We start from the raw sequence: 27,915 nt of genomic DNA on the forward strand, positions 1-27,915 counted from the left end.
GCATCTTAAAAAGCAGAGACATCACCTTGCCAACTTAGGTCCGTATAGTTAAAGCTCTGGTTTTCCCAGTAGTGATTCCCAACATAGGCCACTGCATATTCCTGCATTGCAATTTATTGTGTATTTAATATTTGTGGAGAGCTGCCGAGAGAGGCCAGGGAAACTCAAGACAAATGGGTGGGATGATAAATAGTAAAATTATTATCACAATAGACGACACTCATGTTCCCATCCGGTTACAGAAGCCCCTGCTATCCTCTGTAAAACGTTGCCCAATTCTCCTTTTGAGCCACCTTGAGCTGTGGTCCCAACCGTCAGGTTGGCGGCTGGGCCGGGAGGAAGAAACTCACTTGGCGCTCATTTTGGGTGTCTTCCCCATCACATGAGTGTCAGACCGTCCTGCTGCGGCCGAGATGAGGAAGGAGGATCTGCTGACTCACAGGCCAGCGAGGCCACCATGAGACACAGCCGGGTGATCTGTCTTCTTGGCCCAAGGTGGCTCACAGCTCAGCTCCTGCACCAGAGACCACCGCTGCCTGCCTCAAGGCACCCGGTATCACCAGCAGCATCGAGACCAGGAGTGTTGTTTCCTTTGTTGTTGTTGAGTCGCTTAGCCGTGTCCAAATCTTCGTGACCCCTGGACCAGAGCATGCCAGGCACTTCTGTCTTCCACTGCCTCCCGCAGTTTGGTCAAACTCATGCTGGTCGCTTCCAGAACACTGTCCCACCATCTCGTCCTCTGTTGTCCCCTTCTCCTTGCGCCCTCCATCTTTCCCAACATCAGGGTCTTTTCCAGGGAGTCTTCTCTTCTCATGAGGTGGCCAAAGTCTTGGAGCCTCAGCTTCAGGATCTCTCCTTCCAGTGAGCACTCAGGGCTGATTTCCTTCTGAATGGAGAGGTTTGATCTTCTTGCAGTCCGTGGGACTCTCCAGAGTCTCCTCCAGCGCCAGAATTCAAAAGCATCCATTCTCTAGCGATCAGCCTTCTTTATGGTCCAGCTCTCGCTTCCATACATCACTTACTGGGAAAACCAGAGCTTTAACTATTTGGCCCTTTGTTGGCAAGGTGATGTCTCTGCTTTTTAAGATGTTGTCTAGGTTTGTCATTGCTTTCCTCCCAAGAAGCAGGTGTCTTTTAGGGGACGGAGGTGGCGCTGTGGGTTAAAGCCTCAGCGCCTAGGACTTGCCGATCGAAAGGTCGGCGGTTCGAATCCCTGCGGCGGGGTGCGCTCCCGCTGCTCGGTCCCAGCGCCTGCCAACCTAGCAGTTCGAAAGCACCTCCGGGTGCAAGTAGATAAATAGGGACCGCTTACCAGCGGGAAGGTAAACGGCGTTTCCGTGTGCGGCTCTGGCTTGCCAGAGCCGCGATGTCACGCTGGCCACGTGACCCGGAAGTGTCTCCGGACAGCGCTGGCCCCTGGCCTCTTAAGTGAGATGGGCGCACAACCCCAGAGTCTGTCAAGACTGGCCCGTACGGGCAGGGGTACCTTTACCTTTACCTTTTAACCAAAGAAACCCATGTTGCAAAGAGAACGTCAGCAATGTCTAGGCAATGTGATGACCATATGCATACGCAATAGACAATCTTTTGTAGAATTCCTTCAAACCATAACAAGTCCAAAATGAAATCTTTGGTCTCAAAGTCTCTGAAAATCTTTCAATGAAGCGAAGTCCTGTTGCAGGAATTTATGTATAGGTTGGGGGGGTGTCTTTGCCTCTCCAGCAGATATCATGCACATGAAGCCCACTACCAAAACCAGCACAATCACTTTTGTGACTTTTGTGATTTGTCCCCACAAAACATTTGGTCACAGTTTCTTCCTATCTATTCAAAGGGCCTCTGCTGCACGATTAACTTGGCTGGGAAACAGGGAAATGTAAATATCTCTTTGGTTCCACTTGATGGGTGTTTGGTGGAGGGCAAGGGGAACCATGGGGCAGGGTCCAGGATGCTCAGATTACGGCCACCAGACCTCCCCTTTCATGATGTAACCGTGATGTATGAGTGATGTAGTTTGGGGGGGTGTAACATGGGGATTAGCAGCTAATAAAAGTTTGGGGGCTCCTTTGTTCGGGCTTCCATCTTGTTCCACCTGGTGGCAGGTGGGAGTCCTGTCACAACAGACTTCAATCAAGACCAAGCCTACTGGCTGCTGTTTTGCTCTGGTATTCCTGGCTGGGGTCCTTGCTTTTTGCCCAAGGGGGCCCTCAGATTTCTCCTTTAACAGTCCCAGACTTTGTACAATGAAAGACAAGCCGTGAAGCTTTGTGTATTCAGCAAATATGATGTCCAACACTGAACAGTGATTCCGGATATTGACTACTGGTTTGTAGAATTCTTCATCGTCGTGGTGGGAAGATAAAGAATTGCTTCATAAACCCATCGTATTTAGAATGAATGTATGTAAATGCTGTGGAACAGTGCTCATGTAATAATGTAGTCATTGTAGACAGCTTGTCTTTCATTGTACAAAGTCTGGGACCTCGCTTCATTTAAAGATTTTCAGAGACTTTGAGGCTAAAGATTTCATTTTCAACTTGTTATGGTTTGAAGGAATTCTATAAAAGATTGTCTATTGCGTATGTCCTTGGGGGAAAGGGCATATATGCCCACTTACATAAAATATAGACACTGGTTTTTAAAACAAACCTCGGAGCGGTTCACCAAGACGATAAAACGATACAATGACCACTAAGAAAAATTAACAGTGATAATGTAAAAGTTTTGAAAAGCTACTACAGCAAGACAAACCTAGACAGCATCTTAAAAAGCAGAGACATCACTTTGCCGACAAACGTCCGTATAGTTCAAGCTCTGGTTTTCCCAGTAGTGATGTATGGAAGTGAGAGCTGGACCATAAAGAAGGCTGATCGACGAAGAATGGATGCTTTTGAATTCTGGTGCTGGAGGAGACTCTTGAGAGTCCCATGGACTGCAAGAAGATCCAACCTCTCCATTCTGAAGGAAATCAGCCCTGAGTGCTCACTGGAAGGACAGATCCTGAAGCTGAGGCTCCAAGACTTTGGCCACCTCATGAGAAGAGAAGACTCCCTGGAAAAGACCCTGATGTTGGGAAAGATGGAGGGCACAAGGAGAAGGGGACGACGGAGGGCGAGATGGTGGGACAGTGTTCTGGAAGCGACCAGCATGAGTCTGACCAAACTGCGGGAGGCAGTGGAAGACAGGAGTGCCTGGCGTGCTCGGGTCCAGGGGGTCACAAAGAGGCGGACACGACTAAATGACTAAACAACCACAGCCACAGCAAGAATGCCCCACTTTGGCCTAATCTATCTGCAGTCCTCTTCTTACATTCTCAAGGTTTCTTTTTGTTTCATTTTTTAAAAATCCCCCCTTTTTATTTCATTTAGAAGGTTGATACCCTATCCCCCAGTGCTACCACTTGTGGGGCAGAGCGAGGTGTGAGAATCGCAGAATTTTCAAAGCAGCAGCTGAACTGGAACCAACTCAAGAAAAGCCTCTGGAAATAAATTTCAAAAAGGATTTTGCCTATCGCCAAAAAAAACCTCCCTGGAGGTTGGGCGCTGCAAGCAAGGGCTCAGCGACTTGTCTCCAAAGATTTTTTTTTGGGGGGTCGCACCCTGCATGCTAGAGTTCCCAAGTTTGATCCCGGGAAAGTTTCTCCACACATTGGACTACAACTCCCATCGTCCACGACAAGTAGCTAAGCTGATGCTGGACGATGGGAGTTGTAGTCCAAAGATGCCTGGATGGCATTGTGTTGGCTGAGTTGCTTTAAATCAGGCGTAGGCAAACACTGGCCCTCCAGATGTTTGGGACTACAATTCCCATCATCCCTAGCTAACAGGGCCAGTGGTCAGGGATGATGGGAGTTGTAGTCCCAAACATCTGGAGGGCCAGAGTTTGCATATGCCTGCTTTAAAAGGTTCACTCACCTGTCTCCCAGAAGCCACTGCACCTGTCCTGTGCTGGGCAGAGCGTTGAACCCGCCTGTCTCTCCCCAACCCCAGGTTAATTGTGGCTTTCAGTTTTTATTTTAAAAAGTAGAAAAAGATGCAGAGCTCAACAGTGGCGACAGAGAAGGTTCAGCTGCCGTCTGCGTCGTGTGTCAGGGGGAAGCAAACCGCCCCCCCCCCCCCGGATCCCGTGGCTACTGGGTATTTGGCAATTCAGCATCCCAACTGAGTCACTGGTTGTGAAGGCAGCAAATTTCATTTCCTTCCCTTTATTTAAGAGCTGCGGGAGCACGAGACAGAAGCGAGCAGAGGCTCCCAGGGTGAGAGGCGGAAAAGGTGCAGCGGATCGAGCCCTGTTCGGAGAGATGGGACCGGCTGCGATGTCTTCAATTTGGCTCATCGGGTGCTTCTTCCTGGCAGGTTGGTACATATATATTTGTCCGTACCTGGCCTCCTAGTTCCCTTTGTTGTGTGGCTTAGAAAGGAGCTAGGCAGCAAGAAACATAGAGCTGCTGTGTTCGGAGGGACCCCAAAGCTCATCCAGCCGAACCCCAAGATATCCAGGAATCTCAGCTAAGAGTCCATGACAGTCGGCCATCGAACCTCTGCTTAAAAATCTCCAAGGAAGAAGAGCCCATATCCGTCGGAAAGGGAATGGGTCCGATAAACCTGTTGACTCCTCTGCAAAAGAGGCAGAGTGGTTTGGATGTTGGACTGGGGGGAGACCCGGACCCGGGTTCAAATCCCACCCCAGCTCAGCCACGAAACCGACCTTGGGGGGCCTGCCTTGTGTGCATTCACTGAGGAAGAACCATCCGAGCAACCACCTTGAGAAAATTGTGGGACCGAAAGGCGATAGGTTTTGATTCAATTAATAAATACAGCGATACCTCGGGTTAAGAATACGTTCCGCAGGTCCATTCTTAACTGTTCTTAACCTGAAGCACCACTTTAGCTAAAGGGGCCTCCTGCTGCCGCTGCACGATTTCTGTTCTCATCCTGAAGCAAAGTTCTTAACCCGAGGTACTATTTCTGGGTTAGCGGAGTCTGTAACCTGAAGCGTCCGTAACCCGAGGTACCGCTGTAAGTCGATCGGAGAGGTGTTGTTGAGCTGGGGCTAGGGAGACTGGAAGCTTGGCTGTCACCCATGGGTGCCCAGAACTGATGTTTCCATCTCTCTCTCTGCCCAGCTTACAGCTCTGCCCAATATACGGATACGTCCCAAGTGGCCATGAAAGAGACGGGATTTGTGGAGTCTCCGCTGTGCTCTGGCGCCGATGTCTCCGACCCAGGCTGCCCGCACCGCAAGAAGTCGGTTACGCTGCTGCCCTCATTCACCAAGACCACGGCGCACCCCACGAAACACACCACGCCACACCCCACAAAACACACCACGGCCCACCCCACAAAACACACCACGGCGCGCCCCACAAAACACACCACGGCCCACCACACAAAACACTCCCCACCGCACCCCACAAAACACACCACGCCGCGCCCCACAAAACACACCACGGCCCCCCACACGAAACACACAACGCCGCACCCCACAAAACACACCACGCCGCACCACACAAAACACACCACGGCCCCCCACACGAAACACACAACGCCGCACCCCACAAAACACACCACGCCGCACCACACAAAACACACCACGGCCCACCCCACGGCACACCCCAGGAACCGCACCACCCCCCACCCCGCCCCCACCCATCAGCCCACGCAACCCCCCGTTGTCCGCGTTGGAGATTATGCAGTCCCGAAGGGCTCGGACCCGTGTTTGCGGGTTCAAGCAGCGCTGCAGCTCCGAGTCCGCTATACCGACAAGGCCAAGCAGGAGGTAAGAGATCCGGGCGGCTGTTGGGGAGATGGCGATTCCATGGCCTCGGGAGGCCATGGCCTGTCCTCCATCGGAGGCTTTCAAGCCCAGGTTGGGATAGCTGCCTGTCAGGGGTTCTGGGTTGGGCTGGATAATAATAATTATTATTTATACCCCGCCCATCTGGCTGGGTTTCCCCAGCCACTCTGGGCGGCTTCCAACGGAATATTAAAATACAATAACCTATTAAACATTAAAAGCTTCCCTAAAGAGGGCTGCCTTCAGATGTCTTCTAAAAATCTGGTAGTTGTTGTTCTCTTTGACATCTGGTGGGAGGGCATTCCACAGGGCAGGTGCCACCACCAAGAAGGCCCTCTGCCTGGTTCCCTGTAACCTCACTTCTCGCAATGAGGGAACCGCCAGAAGGCCCTCGGCGCTGGACCTCAGCGTCCGGGAAGAACAATGGGGGTGGAGACGCTCCTTCAGGTCTACTGGGCTTTTGAGGCCATTTAGGGCTTTCAAGGTTAGCACCAACGCTTTGAATTGTGCTTGGAAATGTACTGGGAGCCAGTGTAGGTCTTTCAGGACTGGTGTTATGTGGTCCTGGCGGCCGCTCCCAGTCCCCAGTCTAGCTGCTGCATTCTGGATTAATTGCAGTTTCTGGGTCACCTTCAAAGGTAGCCCCACGTAGAGTGCATTGCAGTGGTCCAAGCCGGAGATAACCAGAGCATGCACCACTCTGATGAGACAGTCTGCGGGCAGGGAGGGTCTCATCCTGCGTACCAGATGGAGCTGATAAACCAGGGTCCCTCCCAAGTCTACAATTCTGTGGTTGTGTCTGAACGAGAAATGTTGAGCAAGGAGGTTCTGGCGGCCTGGGCTCCTGGGGGACGGGAAGAGGCCAACCAGCTCTGAGTGGTCATTTCCCCTTTTTCCCTTTCCATATTGACACAGGCCCAGCGGCTTGCGCTGGGAGGGGACTGTCAGGGAGCAGAGCTCAGTGGTTAGAGGACGGGAAGTTTTTTTGTGTGTGTGTGTGTTCCACCGCCTGCCCTCGGCCTCCTTCCTGCCCCTCCGTGCAACAGGCAAGGACGCCATTTCCCTCGGTAAAGGTTCCCGATTCAATTTCCCGCAATGTAACAGGAAGCCAAGAGAACAGCTATGGCGGCAGGTGAAGCAAAAAGACGGGAAACGAAACTTTAAAACAAAGGGTTAAAGGGGAAAAGTCCAAGCGAAGAATTATCGACATTATCTGGTGGTTAAGTTCCACGTCTGCCAACAGACTTGCTTGAACAGGACGGCTCTGCTGTAATATGTAAAAATGAAGGGAAGGCAGAATCATATAAAACATGCCTGGGGTTTCTAGGCCTCATGAAAATCTCAAATTATATGTGGTTTTATCTAGGATTTGACGGCAATGAGTGGCAAAGTTTCCGAATACATCTGCCCTTAACAGACCTCTTAGGATTGCCTGATAAATATATGTATAGCCCAGTATTTAAATTCTGTGTTTATATTAATAGGTTTTGTGGTTTTTTTAGGGAAAAGGAAAATACACATTGGCTGGGCACTTAGAGGAGGTTACTTAATATTGGGGTTTCAATTGCTTCAATTGCCCTTTTATGGCTATCTGTCGCGGATGCTTTAGCTGAGAGTCCTACACTGCAGGCGGGTTGGACTGGATGACCTTTGGGGTTCCCCCCCATTCTACAATTCCATGATTCTGTGCTTCCAGTTCCACAATGCCCTCCCAAATGCAGGGGACCCAATCCCAAGGGTCATTTGCACATTTCCCCGTTTACGTCATACGGCAACATCTTCTGCTCACTTGTACTTTCGACAGCCTTTAATAAATTGATAAAAATTGTGCATGCTTTAGAAAGTCTGTGGCTTTGCAGTTTAGGCTTGGAAGCCGCAGGATCTTCAGAGGGAAGTGAGACCTATGGGGTGGGAAGGTAGAAGTGCGCAATCCACAGACAAAACACGAAACTGGCTATGTAGAAAAAAACCTGAGCAATGGCCACAACACAAACGCAGATTAGATAGATATGATACAATCATCTTTATTGTCATTGTCCCATACAGGACAACGCAATTGAAAAAATCTACATCAGACATTCAAAAACCAACAAGCCTGCTATCCCAGCCTGGTTAGCCCCCTAAAAACTCTGATACCCCATAATTAAATACAATATACTGCCATGGAGACTACCTTACACTGCATTTAAAACCAAAATTGCATTTGGATAGAAAGTGTTTCTCAGGCGGCTAGTCCTGGTCTTTATAACCCTGTAGCTTCTTCCAGAACGCAGAAGTTGAAAGAGATCATTTCCGGGGTGCGCACTATCCTGCGCTATCTCTGAAGCTTTCTTATGGCACCTGGAAGCATAGATTTAATCCAAGGTGGGAAGAGCGCAGCCAATTATTCTCTCCGCAGTCTTTACAACCCTGGACAGCATTAGATGATTGATAGATAGATAGATAGATAGATAGATAGATAGATAGACTCTCCAAAAGGGAAAGAAAAACTCTGGTGGTGCAGCAATGAAACTGCTGGCACGTTTGCAAAGCTAAGCAGGATCTGGTATGGTTTCAAACTGGATGGGGCACGACGTGTTGAGATTCCTGCATTGAAGCGGGTTGGGCTAGATGACCCTGCGGGGTCCCCTCCAATTCTACAATTCTGTCAGGGCTCACTCTGGGTACCTGCAGGATTATCTGGGCCAGAGAGGTGCACTGCAGGTGAACTGGGACCCCCAACCCTCTCCTAAGCTGCTGCTTATGTATACATGGGAAGAAAAACGTGAAGGAAGTTCTTGCAGCACAGAGTTGAACTGTGGCACTCCCTCCCACTGGAGACAGGGGTGGCCACCAACCTGGATGGCTTTAAAAAGAGGCAAATTCATGGAGGAAGTTATTAGAGCTTTCCCCTTCCCACCCGACTGCAACAGCTAAGCTTGCTTTTCAGCTTCAAATCCTCCAGCGGGAGATGCGTGACGACAACCTTAGCTTTCTATGGCTATAGAAAGAAAGGAGCCTAGCACTCGGGACTCTTGGGTCGCTCTCTAAACGGGTGTGACGTGGCTGAACGTTGGGCTTGTGCCAGTTTCTCCCTCCTGCTCTAGGTCCAAGCTGAATTTCCTGGGGTTTTGCAGGGTCCTGCTCTCTCACACCCCTTCACTCTTCCTCTCTTCCAGCTCTGGGGGGACTTTGCAGTGAACCCCAACCGCACAGAGTTTTCCGGGAACTGTACCAACCAGACAGCCGTCCTCCACCTGCACTTCCTAGAGGGCGACCTTCTCTTTACTTTCAGAAAGGTGAGAGGGAGGATTGGAGAGGGGGGCTGGCGGGGGTCATGAGAAGGTATATATCCCCAATGCCTGGTCTTTGCAGGTACGCTGCCCCTGACTTTGGAGGTTCTATTGAATGACTGTGGCCAACAACAAGCAGACCTCCTCTCTCTCTGAATTTTTCTGAGCCTTTCCTTCTCTGAAAATTTCTTCTGGTCCCAAAGGAGGGTTGTTAAGGAGACCCCTATCCCACTCCCAGATGCAATTCCCTGAGAAAGGAACCAGTCTGGGAATAGCAGCTCTGAGAGAGCAATAAAGGTACCCCAACAATTCTTAACAAACTACAATTCCCAGCATTCTCTCGGCAAGGGGAGTCATTACCGTTTAAAGTGGTATGGCGCCGGTTTAAACGGATGCTGCCAGAGATTTGGAGCATCTAGCCTTGTGTCTCTCTCTGTGTTTACCTTTGATACTCCTAATCTAATATCTAATCTAAAATTATTATTATCAGGTCCAATTCAAGTTGATTAAGTTATTATCAGGTCCAATTCAAGTTGATTAAGTTATTATCAGGTCCAATTCAAGTTGATTAAGTTATTACCAGGCCCAATTCAAGTTGATTAAGTTATTATCAGGTCCAGTTCAAGTTGATTAAGTTATTATCAGGTCCAATTCAAGTTGATTAAGTGTGTCTTCTTTCCTGGGTGGGAAAGTTCGGGAATGAAATGGGAACTGGGGGAGCAGGAACACTTAACCTTTGAAGCTTTCAAGCGCCTTTTCCACCTGTGTTTATCTTAAAATTTGAGCAGCGTGATTTCTTTTAAAAGCTGATGAGCTTGTTTTAAAAGTTGGTGTGCAGACCGCTGCACTGAGCGCAAGGTGTTGCTTAGATGTCTGCCTGCATTCGGCGCACAACTTATGCGCTTGTGGCAAACCTAACCTGGCGTGAACACCTCAAAAGGCGGGTCCCTCGAACGTTCCCGCGTGGTACGGACCCACGCCCATAAGCCTGCGGGCTCAGGTGCGTCACGAGCGCAGCCGTGGGCGGCAAGACGACTCCGCTGCAATTCGGGAAGCTGATCTGGCCTGGAAACTCCTGGCTGATCCAAGCCATGAGTCACTCTCTGGCAAAAGGTCCTCCGAGCCGGCTGCATCGGAGGCCGGAAAGACTGGCTTGGCAGAGGCCTGCTGGCGTGCGCTGACCCCATCCTAAGAATATAATACGTACAGTGGTACTTTGGGTTACATACACTTCAGGTTACAGACTCTGCTAACCCAGAAATAGTACCTCAGGTTAAGAACTTTGCTTCAGGATGAGAACAGAAATCGTGCTCTGGCAGCGCTGCGGCAGCAGGAGGCCCCATTAGCTAAAGTGGTGCTTCAGGTTAAGAACAGTTTCAAGTTAAGAACGGACCTCCAGAACGAATTAAGGTACCACTGTATAATAATAATTATTATTTATACCCCACCCATCTGGCTGGGCTTCCCCAGCCACTCCGGGCGGCTCCCAATCAACTGTTAAAAACAATACAGCATTAAATATTATAAACTTCACTGAACAGGGCTGCCTCCAGATGTCTTTTAAAGAGAAGATAGCTGCTTATTTCCTTCACAAGGGAGGGCGTTCCACAGGGCGGGCGCCACCACCGAGAAGGCCCTCTGCCTGGTTCCCTGTAACCTCACTTTTCACGGGGAGAGAACTGCTAAAAGGCCCTCGGAGCTGGACCTCAGTGTCCGGGCTGAACGATGGGGGTGGAGACGCTCCTTCAGGTATCCTGGGCCTTTGAGGCCGTTTAGGGCTTTCAAGGTCACCACCAACACTTGGAATTGTGATTGGAAATGTCCTGGGAGCCAATGTGGGTCTTTCAGGTTCAGGGAGGCTATTGCTGCTAGTGCTCAGGGAGAGCAGGGGGTGGGAATTAATCTGGAACGGGTGCTTCCAGCGGGGCAGCGAATTGGCTTTGTCTCGTAAACCTCGCAGATCCTAAGTTGCGGCCTGTGTTACCCTAAAACAGGTGTCGGTCGGGAAAAACAAACCCAGATTTCTTTGTTTCCTTAGAATTACACCAGAAATGTATTCTACCTGAGTCGGGTACAGGCCTACCTAACGTACCAGTTCCATCAGGCTGCAGGTAAAGTCATTTGTGGGGGGCTGGCTCTGAATTCGGGGGTTGCCATCATTGCTCATGGACCTCTTGAGGCGAGGCCTATTGCGCCATGGAAATGCTCAAATCGGGGTTGCTACACCAGTTCAGTTTCTGCCTGCCGTGCAGCTCTTGAAAAAATACAAATGCCACGTCCATAGTAAGCCCTGTAAATGTTTTTTTATGGGGTTACATCCCAGCCGCAAGCCTGTTTACGACGGCTTTGGCCCATCAGCAAATTTTAGAGGGTGATTCGGAGGCATGAGGGAACAGAAAGTGAATCCAGCCAAGATCCCTTCAGCAGCTAAAGGGATCACAGAGGAAGCAGAGGGTGTTGTTCCTCCTTTGCGGGGTGGAGCAAAAAGAGCCATTGGGGTCAGTCACGTTCCGGAGGGTTGGAATAAATGACCCCTGGGTTCCCTTTCCAACTGTACGGTTCTGTGAACCTGCACGCCGATTCTCCCAGCTATAGGCTGAGATTTGCTGTGGCTTCCAAGAGGCAATTATACATTAATCCACATGCTGTGTTAAGATTCAAGAAGGGTGGTTCAACAGGCCGCAGACGACTCTCTTTGTCCCTCCAGCGAAATCATTCAGAGCCGACAATTCCTCTCTCCGCGAGTTCGAGGCCAGACTCGGACACTCTTACCAGTGCCGGAACCGCACTTTGGTCCTGGCAGAAGGCTTTCGTCTCAACGCCCTGCAAGAGCGGGTCCAGGCCTTTGACCTTCAAGGTGGAAAATTTGGGGAAGGTGAGAGACTCCCTGCATCGTACCGCAGGCAGTTCTTTATTTCATTTTCTTTAAACAGCTGTACTTCAATGTAAAGGGACCCCTGACCATTAGGTCCAGTCGTGGCTGACTCTGGGGTTGCGGCGCTCATCTCGCTTTACTGGCCAAGGGAGCCGGCGTACAGCTTTCGGGTCATGTGGCCAGCATGACTAAGCCGCTTCTGGCAAACCAGAGCAGCGCACGGAAACGCCGTTTACCTTCCCGCCGGAGCGGTACCTATTTATCTACTTGCACTGGTGTGCTTTCGAACTGCTAGGTGGGCAGGAGCTGGGACCGAGCAACCGGAGCTCACCTCGTCAAGGGGATTTGAACCGCCGACCTTCTGATCGGCAAGTCCTAGGCTGTGGTTTAACCCACAGCGCCACCCGCGTTCCCATACTTTAATGTGCAGGTGTCTTAATAATCCAATGCATTGTTAGTCTAAACTTTCCATGCCATCCTTTTGGCACAGCCCTTTTGCCCGCAGACTTTTCAAGTCTCTCTCCAGTTCGGTGTTTTGCACATCCCGAATCTCCTTCCTCTCCTCACTGAATTCCTTCTTTTCCTGTTTCAGCCGAGGTCTGCCCGGAGCAGAGACGCACTCTCCTGGTGCCCATCATTATCGGCGTCCTCCTTCTGGTCCTCATCCTCATCGTGGTCGTGGCCTTTTTGATTGGGCGAGCGCGTAGCCACAGGGGCTATCAAACCATTTAAAGGGGAGCCGTTTTCCACACACAGCTGGGCCTAAAGAGAATCAAGAATGGGTTTTATTTTTAAAAGGGGGGTGTCTTTCTACAACAGGGGGTTGACACCCCACTCCAGGGGTGGGGTGGGAGTTCTCTGAGCTGCTAGACTCACACCTGTTTCATTCACTCGCTTGGACTGCTGGTTCGCACAAGACACACCTGGGGGAAGTGAAAAGGACAATACGTTTCTGCACAAAGGTGCAATTTGTGGGCTGAGGGGCAGTTAAATCTCACTTCTGTCAGACTGCACTTTAAATCTGGGAGGAGAATCACAGAATTGTAGTGCTGGGATCCCCAAGGGTCATCCCGGAATGCAGCTATGGAACCCCTTGATAGGTGGCCATCCGACCTCTGCTTAAAAACCTCCAATCTCAATTGAAACGAGGCTGGGCTTATTTCTGGAGCAACTATCTTGTTAAGATCAAGTGTTTGGGCAAAGCCTTTGCACTGACCACGTAAAGTATTATCCGGGTGTGGGACTCTCCGCAAAAACTTGTATTAAGAACTGGTGCACATACCATCGATAATCCGAAATGGTGCATTTGCATTCTGAAAGTACGCTTTATAAGCTCCTCCAGGTTGCTCCTCAAGCCCTTTCATCTGCTCTGCTCTGCGAACCCTTCAGGGGGACTCAAGACCCCCAACTTCATATGCAAAGTGCGCTGATCCTAAGCTCTTCAGGCGGAACACCCCACCGCTCACAACAGGTCAAATAAATACCTTTGAAAATTATTCAGGTATTGGTGATTTCTCTTCCTCCTTGACCCGAGTGCGAGGAGTAGAAAGGGCAGTTCCCAAACGTCAACAATGACATCTCTGGGCTGGGAAGGGTGTACAGCGAGGCAGCACAGCTTATTGAAGTCTCATGGCCTCACCAGGATCCTACAAACACTCCATCCCCAATCCCATCGCACCTGACATTTGACCAGGTTTCCAAACTTGCCTGGAAATTCACACGGCTGTGACGATACCTCTACCTTGCCTGGACGGAGAGATTACCGTATTTTTTGCTCTATAAGACTCCTCACTTTTTCCCTCCTAAAAAGTAAGGGGAAATGTGTGTGCGTCTTATGGAGCGAATGCAGGCTGCGCAGCTATCCCAGAAGCCAGAACAGCAAGAGGGATTGCTGCTTTCACTGCGCAGCGATTCCTCTTGCTGTTCTGGCTTCTGAGATTCAGAATACCGGTATTTTTTTTCTTGTTTTCCTCCTCTAAAAATTAGGTGCGTCTTGTGGTCTGGTGCGTCTTATAGAGCGAAAAATACGGTAGTTTAGACATCTCTGGCTTTTATGTGGCTGTACTGCACCCAGCCGTACAAAGATTAAGCACGTCTCATTTGATCCCGACAACAAACTCTGTAAGGTTAGGCTGAAAGTGACTGACTGGTCCAAGGTCATACACCCAGGGAGTTTCGGGGCCCAGTGGGGATCTGAACCCGTGTCAACCAGACTCTAGTCTGACACTCTCACCACCACCAGGCCACAACAGCTCTGGAAATCAGAATCTATTCCATACACACAGATGCTTCCCGTGTTCCAAGAGCTGTAATAGCTTAACCTGAAAAACTACAGACGTCGCAGTTTTTAACTCAACACAGGAAGCACACGACATAGAAAGATTTTATTAAAGACTAGTATTTAATATTTAGTATTTCATTAAAGACTAGATTTTATTAAAGACTAGTATTGGAGCTGAGGCTCCAAGACTTTGGCCACATCTTGAGAAGAGAAGACTCCCTGGAAAAGACCCGGATGTTGGGAAAGATGGGAGGGGACAAGGAGAAGGGGATGACAGAGGATGAGATGGTGGGACAGTGTTCTCGAAGGGACCAGCATGAGTTTGACCAAACTGCGGGAGGCAGTGGAAGACAGGAGGGCCTGGTGTGCTCTGGTCCAGAGGGTCACGAAGAGGCGGATACGACTAAACAACAACAGTATTCCCCACTTCCCGCATGCTCCAAACCCACCTTCCCTTCCAATTGGATATGGCACACTCACTTCTAACCTCCAAATTCCAAATATTATTCGGCCTCCCCCAATGTCCACCCTCCCAAGCCATCCTGCTTTTCTCCTATTCCCAATCCACCCTTGCATTTTTGGCACGAGTCCTCAAAATCGGAAACACAATTCAGGTGAAATAACCGCTGCTAACGTTATCAAGGGAGGTTGGTGATGGCGAATGCTAAACTTCAAAACGCATGGCGTCCATGCGCCTTGGCCTGCGCCAACCTGCCGCCACTGGGCAGTTTTGGACTCTTCAACTCTTCTCAAAGCCCCTGCCAGCCAGGGCAGATTTGTTTGCCGAAACGTTCTGTGTAACCCGACGGCCTGTGGATTCCCGCAGCGACACGAGCTGCTCCGTTCCCAGAGGAGCGTTTGGCAGCTCCTCCACCTCTTCCCCAATCAGCCTCTCAGCGCTGACGCCAGCGCGTCACGGATCGCCACGGCCTCCGCGTCTTCCTCCTCCTCCCCGCCGTCGTCGAACGGGTGTTCCTCCCACTGTTCGTCAGCGTGGTGCTCCATCCAGCAGGGCTGGAAGACGTCCCCCCGCGCCTCGCAGACGTTGTGGAGGGTGCAGCAGGCGGCGATGAGGGTGGGCAGGAAGGAGACGTCGGTGTCGTTGCGTTTTGTGAGGCAGCGCCAGCGTCCCCGCAGGCGGCCAAAAGCCACCCCCACCACAGTCCGTGCGGCAGCAGCATACTCGTTGAAGCGGTGTTGGGTGGGAGTTAGCACCTCGTCCCGGTAGGGCCTCATGAGCCACGGGAGGAACGGGTAGGAGCAGCCGCCCAGCAGGTAAATGGGCACCTGCACCCCACGGATGGCTTGGGACGCCCCCGAAAACAGCTCGCCCTCTTGCGCACGCTGGTACAGCTCCGACGTGCACAAAACCTGGGTGTCCGTCACCCGTCCCGGGCAGCCGACGTTGATGTCCCAGAAGCAGCCGCGGGAATCGACGGCGGCCTGGACCACCACCGAGTGCCAGCCGTGGCGGTTGTAGTAGCCGGCGGCGTTCTCGTTGGGCGCGCGGATGGGGACGTGCAGAGACCCCAGCACGCCGGCCAGCTGGGGCAAAGGGAAGCCGTTGCCCGCGGCCACTTCCGCAGGGTCCGGGGGCCGCACGTAGAGCGGCGTGAGGATGCCCACCACGGCCTCGCAGACGTCGCGCAGAATCTTGCAGACGGTGGAGCGGGAGACGCCGAAGAGCTGCTCCACCGCCCGGTACTCGGTGCAGGCGCCCAAGCGCCACAGCGTCATGGCCAGGCGCACGTCGGCTGGGATGGCGCGGCGCATGTTGGTGTCGCGCCGCTGGATGGCTCCGCGCAGCTGGGCGCAGAGGTAGTCAAAGGTGCCTGGCGAGACGCGGAAGTTTTCCACCCATTCCCACTGGCTGAAGGCCTTGGCGCGCACGATTTCCCAGAAGGCCGAGCTGCGGGCTTTGCTCCACAGGCGCCGCTCCCGCAGCAGCCGGGGAAGGCCGCCGTCTCCGCCGCTGCCAGGGTCCTGGCAGAAGCCTGCCAGGCCGGGCGCCCGAGCCAACGTCCGGCAGAGCCACAGCAGGGCGAAGCGCTGGCGGTGGCGGGCCTGGGCGCGGCGGTGGCGGGCAGCGCGGCGGCGTCGGGCGGCCTCCCTCATGCGCCGGCCCCTCTGGAGGCGCATGTAGTAGAGGAGGCACAGGGCCACAGTGCCCCGGCTGAGGGTGGGCAGCAGCTGGGGCGCCTCCTCGCCCCTCCCTGGGCCAGGGGTGCCACTTGGGGGGCAAGATGGCTGCCCAGGCGCGGCGGCCATTTTGTCCCTTGACCAAAGTTTGCCCAGCCAATAGGAAAGCGGCACCTCAGCTCAGGGCGCTGGCAAAGGATGCCAGGCTAAAAACGGCGCATGCGCAGAGGAGCCACACCACACACAGAGAGAATGCGCATGCGCGTGTTAAGGCGCCCGCCGCAGCCGTGCGCACGCGCAGATCTTTTAATGGCGGCCCGCACGAGGCGCGCGCGCGCCTGCGCATTGGTCGGCAAGCTTGAAATGGCCGTCGGGCAGGTGGGAGACGCCGCGCATGCGCACTAGGGAAAGGCGTTTCTCTCACTCGCTCCCCGGCGCGTAGGGGTTATGGAGGCGGAAGTTTCGCCCAGCTTCATTTGCTCCCACCTTCGTCAAAATGGCGGCGTCGACGGCTCTGAAGGGCCTGCTGGTCCCGCACGTCCTCCCGGAGAACTGCTACGACGAGCTCTTCCTCAGCCTCAACCTCTTGCACAGTGAGTCGCGCGCTCTTCGACGCCCTTTTTGTCCTGTCGGGGACCCGTCACGTCGCCGCCGTAGCAACGCCTGGCCTGGCGGAAGTGTCCTGTGGGGGGCGACTGGGCGCCATTTTGGTGAAGGGCGAAAGTTTACCCCGGTGGCCATTTTGGTAGAGGGCGGAAGTGGCATTGGGCTCCGTTTCCGGGCCTCCTCTCTTCCCTCACCTTGCAGCCGGGCGGAAGTACCACGAGATTTTTAATTTTCTTAACATTTAGCCCTAGAATTACAAATAAAACTATCCTTTTTGGGGAGAAAAGCTTATTTTTTTAAAAAAATATGAAGATGCTATCCATCGTCTCCTAAAAAGAGTCGTGGACGAAGCACAGTGAAGGCTCTCGGCGCCATGTTGGTTTTGGGCACCAAGTTCATATGGCAGCCGAGGATCTTTTAAGCCCCGCCCCTTTCCCCTCAAGCAGGGCTGTCATTGGCTAGGCGCCTGTCAGGTAGACTTCTAGCAGGTGAAGTGATGAGGGAAACCTCACCGGTGGAATGTCTGCCTGCCATGCAGAAAGCAAGGCTGATGCTGCTGCTGCTGCTGCTGCTCTCTCATGGAGCTTTCTGCTAAGTGCATAAAGTGGAATTTATGTCCCACATCACAGGAGTATTGTAAAAGAAAAAAGCATCACTGTTAGCAATTAATTGTGTTTTGTATCCTTTTGTCTCTCTCCCCCTGTTCCTTCAGTTCCATGCCTCAAAATCTTCATCAGCAAGGGCCTCGGATTCGCCATCGTGGCTGGTTCCCTCATGGGTACGGACACCGGGACTTCCCAGTCCAATAATCTGACTTTTAATATAAACTATAAGGTTTTTGGGGACGCAGGTGGCGCTGTGGGTTAAAGCCTCAGCGCCTAGGGCTTGCCGATCGAAAGGTCGGCGGTTCGAATCCCTGCGGCGGGGTGCGCTCCCGCTGCTCGGTCCCAGCGCCTGCCAACCTAGCAGTTCGAAAGCACCTCCGGGTGCAAGTAGATAAATAGGGACCGCTTACCAGCGGGAAGGTAAACGGCGTTTCCGTGTGCGGCTCTGGCTCGCCAGAGCAGCGATGTCACGCTGGCCACGTGACCCGGAAGTGTCTCCGGACAGCGCTGGCCCCTGGCCTCTTAAGTGAGATGGGCGCACAACCCCAGAGTCTGTCAAGACTGGCCCGTACGGGCAGGGGTACCTTTACCTTTACCTTTATAAGGTTTTTTAAAAAGGTTTTTCTGTTTGGTTTTGTGCATGTGTATTCTCTACGGAATATATATATATATATATATTTGTGTGTGTGTGTGTATCGTTTTGACTTTGGTAAGAAAAACCCCATTAAATTTAATACATAGTACTTATAATAATAATACTGAGAATAACAATAAAAGAAGACTGAGAGGTGAGATAGGTAGGTAGATAGACAGACAGATAGACAGATAGATAGAATTTATATACTGCCCTATACCCGGAGGTCTCAGGGTGGTTCACAGAACAAGATCAACATAAAAACCGCAATATTTTATATACACACAGACACACACACATATATATATATAACAAAAATAAAAACAACAACCCAATAACACGCACACACACCAAACCCTCTCTGTCTCCTCTTTCCTGGCCTAAACACCTCCCACTTCTCAATATCCTTCTTAAATTATGGCACCCAGAATTGGACACAGGTCTGACCGAGGCAGAATAGAGCGGGACTCTGACTACTTCTTCTTCCCTCTTTCTGCAGTGAAGCTGCCCCAGATCTTCAAGATCCTGGGGGCCAAGAGCGCTGAGGGGCTGAGCTTCCATTCCATCCTCCTGGAGCTGCTTGCAATCACTGGCACCATGGCCTACAGCATCGCCAACGCTTTTCCGTTCAGGTATGGGCAGCGTCCAAGGCCTTCTCGGTAGTGGCGCCCACCCTGTGGAATGCCCTTCCAGCAGATGTCAAAGCGATAAATAACTACCTGACATTCAGAAGACATCTTAAGGCAGCCCTGTTCAGGGAAGTTTTTAATCTGTGATATTTTAGTGTATTTTTGGTTTCTATGGAAGCTGCCCAGAGTGGCTGGGAAGGCCCAGCCAGATAGGCGGGATATAAATAATAAATTATTATTATTATTATTATTATTATTATTATTATTATTATTATTATTTCTATAGCGGTGATTGAAAACCCACCAGACAGCCACAAAGTCCAATGAGTCTGCTTCCCCTCTGAGAACCGATGAGTCAGTTTCTCCTTCGTTGCTGTATATAAGGTTTTTTTTTTTAACAAAACCAGTTCATAATAGAGAACATAGAAACATCATTCCCCATCCTTCAGCCACGACTGAAACGGGCAGCTATCAGGAAGTGAGTTATTTTTTTTTTAATAATAATTTTTTATTGTTTTACAACACAAATAAACAATTTTATCCAATTTTAACAAACAAATTCTCTCTTTTCGAACTTCCTTCAGCTTCTCTGACAATCATCCATCTGTACCTCTTAGTTACACATTCCTTCTCCTTTAGTCTTCCCTCCCACATCTATTGTTTTGACAATACCTCTTAGATTTCACAATGCTTCTTTAAATCCCACTAACCTTGTTTGCATATCACATATATTTTTCAGATATTCTACAAATTTCCCCCAGTCTTCGATGAACTTTTGGTCTTTAAGATATCTGAGTTTCCCAGTTAGCTTGTCCAATTCTGCATAGTCCGTCAGTTTCGATCTCCAATCTTCTATCGTTGGTATTTCCTCTTGTTTCCATTTCTGGGCCATTTCTGGAAGTGAGTTATCTGTGTCTTGCTGCTAGGTAATTTGGAGTCCTCTCAAGCTAAGCAACAACCTGAGTTCCACACGGACCTTTCGACGGGCAGCGGTGCCGAGTTCGAATCCCAACATTTGTTTTCACGCGTGCACAATCCCACTAGTCACAGGAGCGTGTGGCCACCTCCTGTTCTCTTAACAGCCACCTGATCTGCAGAGGTCTAATCCTTTGCCGGAACGATATCGCCAACCGATCCCCGGAGTTGCAGTTTTAAAGGTGTACGGGCTGATTCCTGAAGTCCCAAATCCTGCCTTTTTGGGGGAGGGTGGGGCGTTGTCAGTGCTCATGTTTCTGATCCTCTCACACCCATTTTGCTCCTCTTTGCTGTTGGTGGTGGAAGGAAAACAATGCCTTGAAGGAGGTAGACTGTTGTTGTTGAGTCGTTTAGTCATGTCCGACTCTTCGTGACCCCTGGACCAGAGCACGCCAGGCACTCCTGTCTTCCACTGCCTCCCGCAGTTTGGTCAGACTCATGCTGGTTGCTTCCAGAACACTGTCCCACCATCTCGTCCTCTGTCGTCCCCTTCTCCTTGCGCCCTCCATCTTTGCCAACATCAGGGTCTTTTCCAGGGAGTCTTCTCTTCTCAGGAGGTGGCCAAAGTCTTGGAGCCTCAGCTTCAGGATCTGTCCTTCCAGTGAGCACTCAGGGCTGATTTCCTTCAGAATGGAGAGGTTGGATCTTCTTGCAGTCCATGGGACTCTCAAGAGTCTCCTCCAGCACCAGAATTCAAAAGCATCCATTCTTCGGTGATCAGCCTTCTTTAGGGTCCTGCTCTCACCTCCATACATCACTACTGGGAAAACCATAGCTTTAACTATACGGACCTTTGTTGGCAAGGTGATGTCTCTGCTTTTTAAGATGCTGTCTAGGTTTGTCATTGCTTTCCTCCCAAGAAGCAGGTGTCTTTTAATTTTGTGACTGCTGTCACCATCTGCAGTGATCATGGAGCCCAAGAAAGTAAAATCTCTCACTGTCTCCATTTCTTCCCCTTCTATTTGCCAGGAGGTGATGGGCTCAGTGGCCATGATTTTAGTTTTTTTGATGTTGAGCTTCAAACCATTCCAGGCAGGTAACAGGGAGCTGGAAAAAGAATTTGGATCAAAAGATTTGATTTCTCCCCTAACACATCTCTCTTTTTATCTCTCTTTCCTCCCCCCAACCCAAACAACAGTTCCTGGGGTGAGGCTTTCTTCCTCATGTTGCAAACCGTGGCCATCGGATTCCTGGTCCAGCATTTTGGGGGTCACACGGGACGAGGTGAGTGTGGAACCAGAGTCTAGAGTACATTTAATTGAATCATAGTTTAATTGAATCATAGTTCCTGGGGTCATCTCGTCGAACCCCCTGCAAGGCAGGAATATGCAGCTGTCCCACGCAGGGATTGAACCTGCAACCTTGGCGTTATCAGCAGCGCCAACTGAGCTATCCTGCGTTCAAGAGCTATTAGCCAAAACAGCCAAGCAGAAACTCCATGTTCAGAGACAGCGAACCACAGCAACGTCTGTGGGCTTTGGGGGTTATCTGGCTGTCCCCTGTCGGAGGCAGGAAACTTGGCTAAGGCAAAACTTTGCATCCCTTAAGCCCTGGTGCTCAGCAGCCCTGGATCCTAACCAGACCAAGCTTTGGGCTTTCGGCTAGGCCCTTCCCGCACCCCGAAGCTGCCTTCTTCCTTCCCGTTCATGAGCCGCAACGAGAACCCGAGCCTCGCTTCGGCCAACGCTGTGGACCCTGCTGAGCTATCCACAGGAATTTCGGGTATTCTAAATGCATGCTGTATGTGTAGCTGGTACGTTTAGCCCCTTGTGCCTTGTTTTGATTCCGTAAGCTGGATGGGAGAGACGATGCGATAGAATTTTTATAAAATTATGCCTGGCATTAAGAAAGCTTTTCCTCCCCCTCTCATAACACTCAAAGCCCGTAGACGCCCAAGAAGCTGGAATGTTGAAAGGACAAATAAATCTTCTTTTATTTGTGCGGCACATATTTAAACTGTGGAACTCCTTGCTGCAGGAGGCAGCCGCGATGGCCACCAACTTGGAAGGCTTTAAAAGGGGACTGGACTAATCCAGTTAGGAAGAGAGGCTGCTATCGATGGCTACTAGGCAACACGATGACCATGTACACACGCAATAGACAATCTTTATAGAATTCCTTCAAACCATATCAAGTACAAAATGAAATCTTTAGTCTCAAAGTCTCTGAAAATCTTTAAATGAAGCGAGGTTCCAGACTTTGTACGATGAAAGACAAGCTGTGAAGCTTTGTGTATTCAGCAAATGTGATGTCCAACACAGTGATTCCAGATATAGACCACTGTTTCGTAGAATTCTTCATCGGCGTGGTGGAATGATATATAATCGCTTCATAAACTAAACAAAAAGTGTAAACGATAATACAAACAGTAATGAAAAAGAGTTCATTGCTGTTTGTATTAGAGTTCATAATTTTTGTAAAGTGATATGTGCATGCAGGTCATCGTCTGTAAAATTTTATTTTCAGTTTATGAAGCAATTATATATCATCCCACCACGCTGACAAATAATTCTACGAAACGGTAGTCAATATCTGGAATCACTGTTCAGTGTTGGACATCATATTTGCTGAATACACAAAGCTTCACAACTTGTCTCTCATCGTATGAAGTCTGATACCTCGCTTCATTTGAAGATTTTCAGAGACTTTGAGACTAAAGAATTCATTTTGTACTTGATATGGTTTGAAGGAATTGTATAAAGATTGTCTATTGCATATGTACATGGTCATCGTGTTGCCTAGACATTGCTGGCGTTCTCTCTCTTTTTTTTTAATAATAAATTTTTATTAAAATTTTAAAGGTTACAAAAAATACAAAACACAATAAACAATCAAAGAAGGAAAAGAAAAAACAGTACATATAAGCAAAAAAGAAAAAGAAAAAAGATAAAAGACAAGTCCAACCTTTGACTCACTTTCTTACATTCACTTATTTCCTTGACTTCCTCACGCCTCCCATTTTTGTATTCTAATTCAATTAGATATTCCAGCAAATCCTTCCAACTTTGTTTTTATCCTAATAATTTATCTTAACATATTGTAATTTTACATTCTCTCTTTCAACAATTCATTTTCACTTAATCCTTTATATCTTTTCTGCTAAAACCACATAATTTTCTTTTCCCAACATCTTTCTAACAGTCTTTAATTTTACAATATTTTTGAAGATAAACTCTAAATTTTTTCCAATCTTCTTCCACCAACTCTTCTCCTTGGTCCCGGATTCTGCCAGTCATCTCAGCCAGTTCCATGTATTCCATCACCTTCATCTGCCGACATTGCTGGCGTTCTCTTTGCAACACAAAGAGGGCTCTTTGCAACTTATTGAGAGCTGCTAGTCAGAATGGCTCTGCTCTGCTTCCACAATAATAGGCATCTGGAGGACCCCTGTGAGAACAGGATGCCAGACCAGATGAACCACTGGTCTGATCCTGCAGAGCCCTCCTTATATTCTTAAGCCAGGTTGCGGGGCTGCCTTTCTGACACGAACCCCTCTGTTTCTTTTCTTCTTTTTTTTAAACAGAATAAAACTTTATTTAGAGTTCAACAATAACAAAGGGGGGGGGGGAGAGAAATCACAGTAGTTGTAACATCAAATCATTACAATTAACCAATTTTAACATTTTATAAATACTAATATAGAAATTATACAACATCACTTTTAACTTACTGAGGTTTTCATAATACACTTTTCTCTCTCTATCTTTTTCTTAACGTATCAAAAGGGGGAAGACAAAGAAAGGAAACACAAAAAGGAAAAAAGAAAGAGAAGAGGAAGGGGTGGGAGTGAAGTGAAGGGGGGAGGAAGGAAGGAAGGAAGGAAGGAAGGAAGGAAGAAAAATACAAAGCAAGACAAACATGTTTAACTTCCGATTAGACTCATTGTATTATTATTTCTACAATTTTTTCACACACAGTTCCAAGTTATGATATTTCTTTCTTTGTTTTCGTCAGAGATCAAAAAACATTATATTTGTTGTTTTACAAGGTTCATTCTGTTTCTGCCAGGAGATATTTGTTATTGTAATACTTTCCCAAATATTCTTTAAAGATTTTCCATTCTTTCTGTTTTGGATACCCTCTAATTCTCCCTGTCATCATAGCCATTTGTAGATATTCTATCATTTGGACCTGCCACTCATTTATCGTAGGTGTTTTGTCACTTTTCCAGTTTCTCGCGATTAAGATCCTGGCTGCTACTGTTGTATACCTAAAAAGTGGTCTATTTTCTTTTTTGATTTCTGTTGTCATGATTCCCAGGAGAAGAGTTTCAAGTTTTTTCTTAAATGAAAACTTAAATAGTTTTTTAAATTCATTGTAGATGTTATTCCAAAATTCTTTAATCCTGTGCATTCCCACCACATGTGCATATATGACCCTATAGCATCTCTGTTTCAACCCCTAGGTGTGACCTTCCTGCTCGCCTACTTTGGAGTCCTGGCCCTCCTGCTCTCCTCACTTACACCCGTGGGTGTCGTGACGGCGCTCCAGGCGTTCAACATGCCCGCCGTCATAACAAGCAGGGTAAGGGGCACCCGGGGGTGTGGGGATCAGAGAAACACTGCCCCATAGGCTTGCCTGAGTCTCAAACTCTGCACCGCTCTTTATCCCTCTCGTTCCTCTAAAGACTGCCAACCTGCCTGAAGAGGCTGTTGTTTTGGGAGCAAAAGGGACGCGGGTGGCACTGTGGGTTAAACCACAGAGCCTAGGACTTGCCGATCAGAAGGTCGGCGGTTCAAATCCCCATGACGGGGTGAGCTCCCATTCCTCGGTCCCTGCTCCTGCCCACCTAGCAGTTCGAAAGCACATCAAAGTGCAAGTAGATAAATAGGTACCGCTCCGGCGGGAAGGTAAACGGCGTTTCCGTGCGCTGCTCTGGTTCGCCAGAAGCGGCTTAGTCCTGCTGGCCACAGGACCCGGAAGCTGTACGACGGGTCCCTCGGCCAGTAAAACGAGATGAGCGCCACAAACCCAGAGTCGTCCACGACTGGACTTAACAGTCAGGGGTCCCTTTACCTTTACCTTTACCTTTTTAAGAGGTATCTAAAGCCATTTGCAAGGGACGCAGGTGGCGCTGTGGGTTAAACCACTGAGCCTAGGGCTTGCCAATCGATCAGAAGCTCGGCGGTTCAAATCCCCGCAATGACGGAGTGAGCTCCCGTTGCTTGGTCCCTGCTCCTGCAACCTAGCAGTTCGAAAGCACATCAAAGTGCAAGTAGATAGATAGGTACCGCTCCGACGGGAAGGTAAATGGCGTTTCCGTGCGCTGCTCTGGTTCACCAGAAGCGGCTTAGTCCTGCTGGCCACATGACCCGGAAGCTGTACGCCGGCTCCCTGGGCCAATAAAGCGAGATGAGCGCCGCAACCCCAGAGTCAGCCACGAGTGGACCTAATGGTCAGGGGTCCCTTTACCTTTACCTTTGGGGAGCAAAGTGGGTGCTATTGTCCTGGGGTGGGGGTCGCTAAGAGGCAAGGGGTGTGTGTGCTGGAGATGGCTGCCCACAAGCACACCGATCTCAGAGATCATCAGGGGTTTGGGCTGGGTGTCCATCAATATGCGGATGAGACCCAGCTCTACCTCTCTTTCAAATCAGAACCAGTGAAAGTCCTGTGTGAGTATCTGGAGGCGGTTGGAGGATGGATGGCGGCTAACAGGTTGAGGTTGAATCCTGACAAGACAGAAGTACTGTTTTGGGGGGACAGGAGGTGAGCAGGTGTGGGGGACTCCCTGGTCCTGAATTGGGTAACTGTGCCCCTGAAGGACCAGGTGCGCAGCCTGGGAGTCATTCTGGACTCATTGCTGTCCATGGAGGTGCAGGTCAGTTCTGTGTCCAGGGCAGCTGTTTATCAGCTCCATCTGGGACGCAGGATGAGACCCTATCTGCCCGCGGACTGTCTCACCAGAGTGGCGCATGCTCTGCTTATCTCCTGCTTGGACTACTGCCATGCGCTCTACGTGGGGCTACCTTTGAAGGTGACCCGGAAACTGCAATTAATCCAGGATGCGGCAGCTAGACTGGGGACTGGGAGCGGCCGCGGGGACCACATAACACCGGTCATGAGAGATCTGAATTGGCTCCCAGGATGTTTCCAGGCCCAATTCAAAGTGCTGGTTTTGACCTATGAAGCCTTAAATGGCTCAGGACCGCAATACCTCAAGAACCGCCTCTTTCCATATGAACTGGCCCGGACCCTAAGATCACCTTCAGACGCCTTTCTTTGTGTTTTTCCTCCTTGAGAGGTCGAGAGGGTGGCAACACGAGAACGGGGCCTTTTCTGCAGTGGCTCCCCATCTGTGGAATGCTCTCCCCAGGGACGTTTGCCTGGCGCCTTCATTATACACCTTTAGGCACCAGGCAAAAATGTTCCTTTTTCACCAGGCCTTTGGTTGATCTTCTTGACATCCAACACCCTTTCAGAATTTGGTTCTTTTTGGGGGTTTTAAAAAACGGTTTATTGTTTTTGGTTTGATTTTATATGTTCTCTTGTTGTGAAGTGCCCTGAGACCTCCAGGTATAGGGCAGTGCATAAATTGAATAAATAAATAAAACGTCACACCTCTTCCCTGTGCCCCCAACAGCTCCTGCAAGCAGCCACAAACTACCGCAACGGCCACACCGGGCAGCTCTCCGCCGTCACAGCCTTCCTGCTTTTTGCGGGCTCTCTGGCCCGAATCTTCACCTCCATCCAGGTAGGCCGGGGTTCACCTGCCCGGGGCAGGTGGGGAGGGCAGAAAGGGGTCATTCAAGTACATTTCTGAGCACAATTCAAAGTGTTGGTGCTGACCTTGAAAGCCCTAAAGCCCTAAACGGCCTCAAAGGCCCAGTAGACCTGAAGGAGTGTCTCCACCCCCATCGTCCAGCCCAGACACTGAGGTCCAGCACCGAGGGCCTCCTGGTGGTTCCCTCACTGCAAGAAGCCAAGTTACAGGGAACCAGGCAGAGGGCCTTCTCGGTGGTGGCGCCCGCCCTGTGGAACACCCTGCCACCAGATGTCAAAGAGAACAACAACTACCAGACTTTTAGAAGACATCTGAAGGCAGCCCTGTTTAGGGAAGCTTTTAATGTTTGATGCATTACGGTATTTTAATATTTTGCTGGAAGCCGCCCAGAGTGGCTGGGGAAGCCCAGCCAGATGGGCAGGGTATAAATAATAAATTATTATTATTATTATTATTATTATTATTATTATTATTATTATTATTATTAAAGGCTAGCAGCCCAGCCCCGAAGTAAAGGAAGGAGGCATTGGGCTTGCAAGAAATCAACCCCCCCCCCTGCTTTCTGCATTGCGGTGGAGCATGGGTGGGGTCTAGATGTTGTTGTTTTTTAATTTAAAAAATGCTGGAAGCCGCCTCGCATCCCAACTTGGGCAGGCAGGCATCGGGGGTGAAGTTAGGGTGCAAATAAAATCAACAAACGTGCCTCATTTGCCCTCTCCCCACCCTGCAGGAGACGGGAGACCCCCTCATGGCTCTCACCTACGTCGTGGCCTCATCCTGCAACAGCATAATCACGGGACAGCTGATTTATTACTGGAACGTCCCCGTGGACAAGCGCAAGAAGGAATAGGAGTCCTGGAGGGGTTCATGACTCTTCCTGCCCCCCCTTCACACACCCCACCACACTCCTGGACAAGAAACATATCAGGAAAAGGGCCGATTTTCCAGGAAGTTTTCTTTCTCTCTCTCTTTTTGCATTCTGAGCCAAGGGACAGTTGCAGTCTTTTTCTCTGGGAATCTCGTGGCCGTTGTACGCTGGAAACTGGGGTTGCTTTTCTTAATCAGCTATGATTCCCCCACCCCGCCAGCAGGGCCAAGGTGGGGTGAGGCTCAGAGGCCTATGAGGAATAATTGTATATTCCGGGGATGGGGTTCTGCCTCCAAACTCCTCCCAGTAACCCAAATACAGGTGGGAGAATGTCCTGATTCAGCATCCTGCGTTCTTCTTTAATCCAGCCCTTCGCTCAGAACGGTGAGGACTAGAATCTTGGTTCTCTTGCTAGAAGATTTGGCCATAGCTCAGCGACGAGAGAAGTCTAGTGTCCCAATGAAGGGACGTCATGTTGCTATTTAGTTGTTGAGTCGTGTCCGCCTCTTTGTGA

The 27,915-nt window shown here is 50.0% G+C and overlaps 2 protein-coding genes across 2 annotated transcripts; both read left to right on the forward strand.

The window, feature by feature from the left end:
- The first annotated feature begins 4,160 nt into the window (after positions 1-4,160).
- CD68 (CD68 molecule) lies at positions 4,161-13,439 on the forward strand. Its single transcript, XM_079952035.1, has 6 exons — positions 4,161-4,355; positions 5,126-5,778; positions 8,955-9,074; positions 11,107-11,179; positions 11,776-11,943; positions 12,536-13,439. Exons 1-6 carry the CDS (start codon positions 4,301-4,303, stop codon positions 12,673-12,675), a joined length of 1,209 nt encoding a protein of 402 aa, XP_079808161.1. The 5' UTR covers positions 4,161-4,300; the 3' UTR covers positions 12,676-13,439.
- Positions 13,440-16,795: 3,356 nt separating this feature from the next.
- On the forward strand, positions 16,796-27,739 carry MPDU1 (mannose-P-dolichol utilization defect 1). The gene is given in 8 exon segments (XM_079952148.1): positions 16,796-16,846; positions 16,848-16,956; positions 17,682-17,747; positions 18,708-18,840; positions 20,951-21,036; positions 24,218-24,336; positions 26,393-26,503; positions 27,264-27,739. Coding segments are annotated over 8 exon segments (780 nt in total). The 5' UTR covers positions 16,796-16,810; the 3' UTR covers positions 27,384-27,739.
- Positions 27,740-27,915: the final 176 nt, after the last annotated feature.

This window comes from Podarcis cretensis (genome assembly GCF_951804945.1).
Source record: "Podarcis cretensis genome assembly, chromosome: 13".
NCBI classification, from domain to species: domain Eukaryota; kingdom Metazoa; phylum Chordata; class Lepidosauria; order Squamata; family Lacertidae; genus Podarcis; species Podarcis cretensis.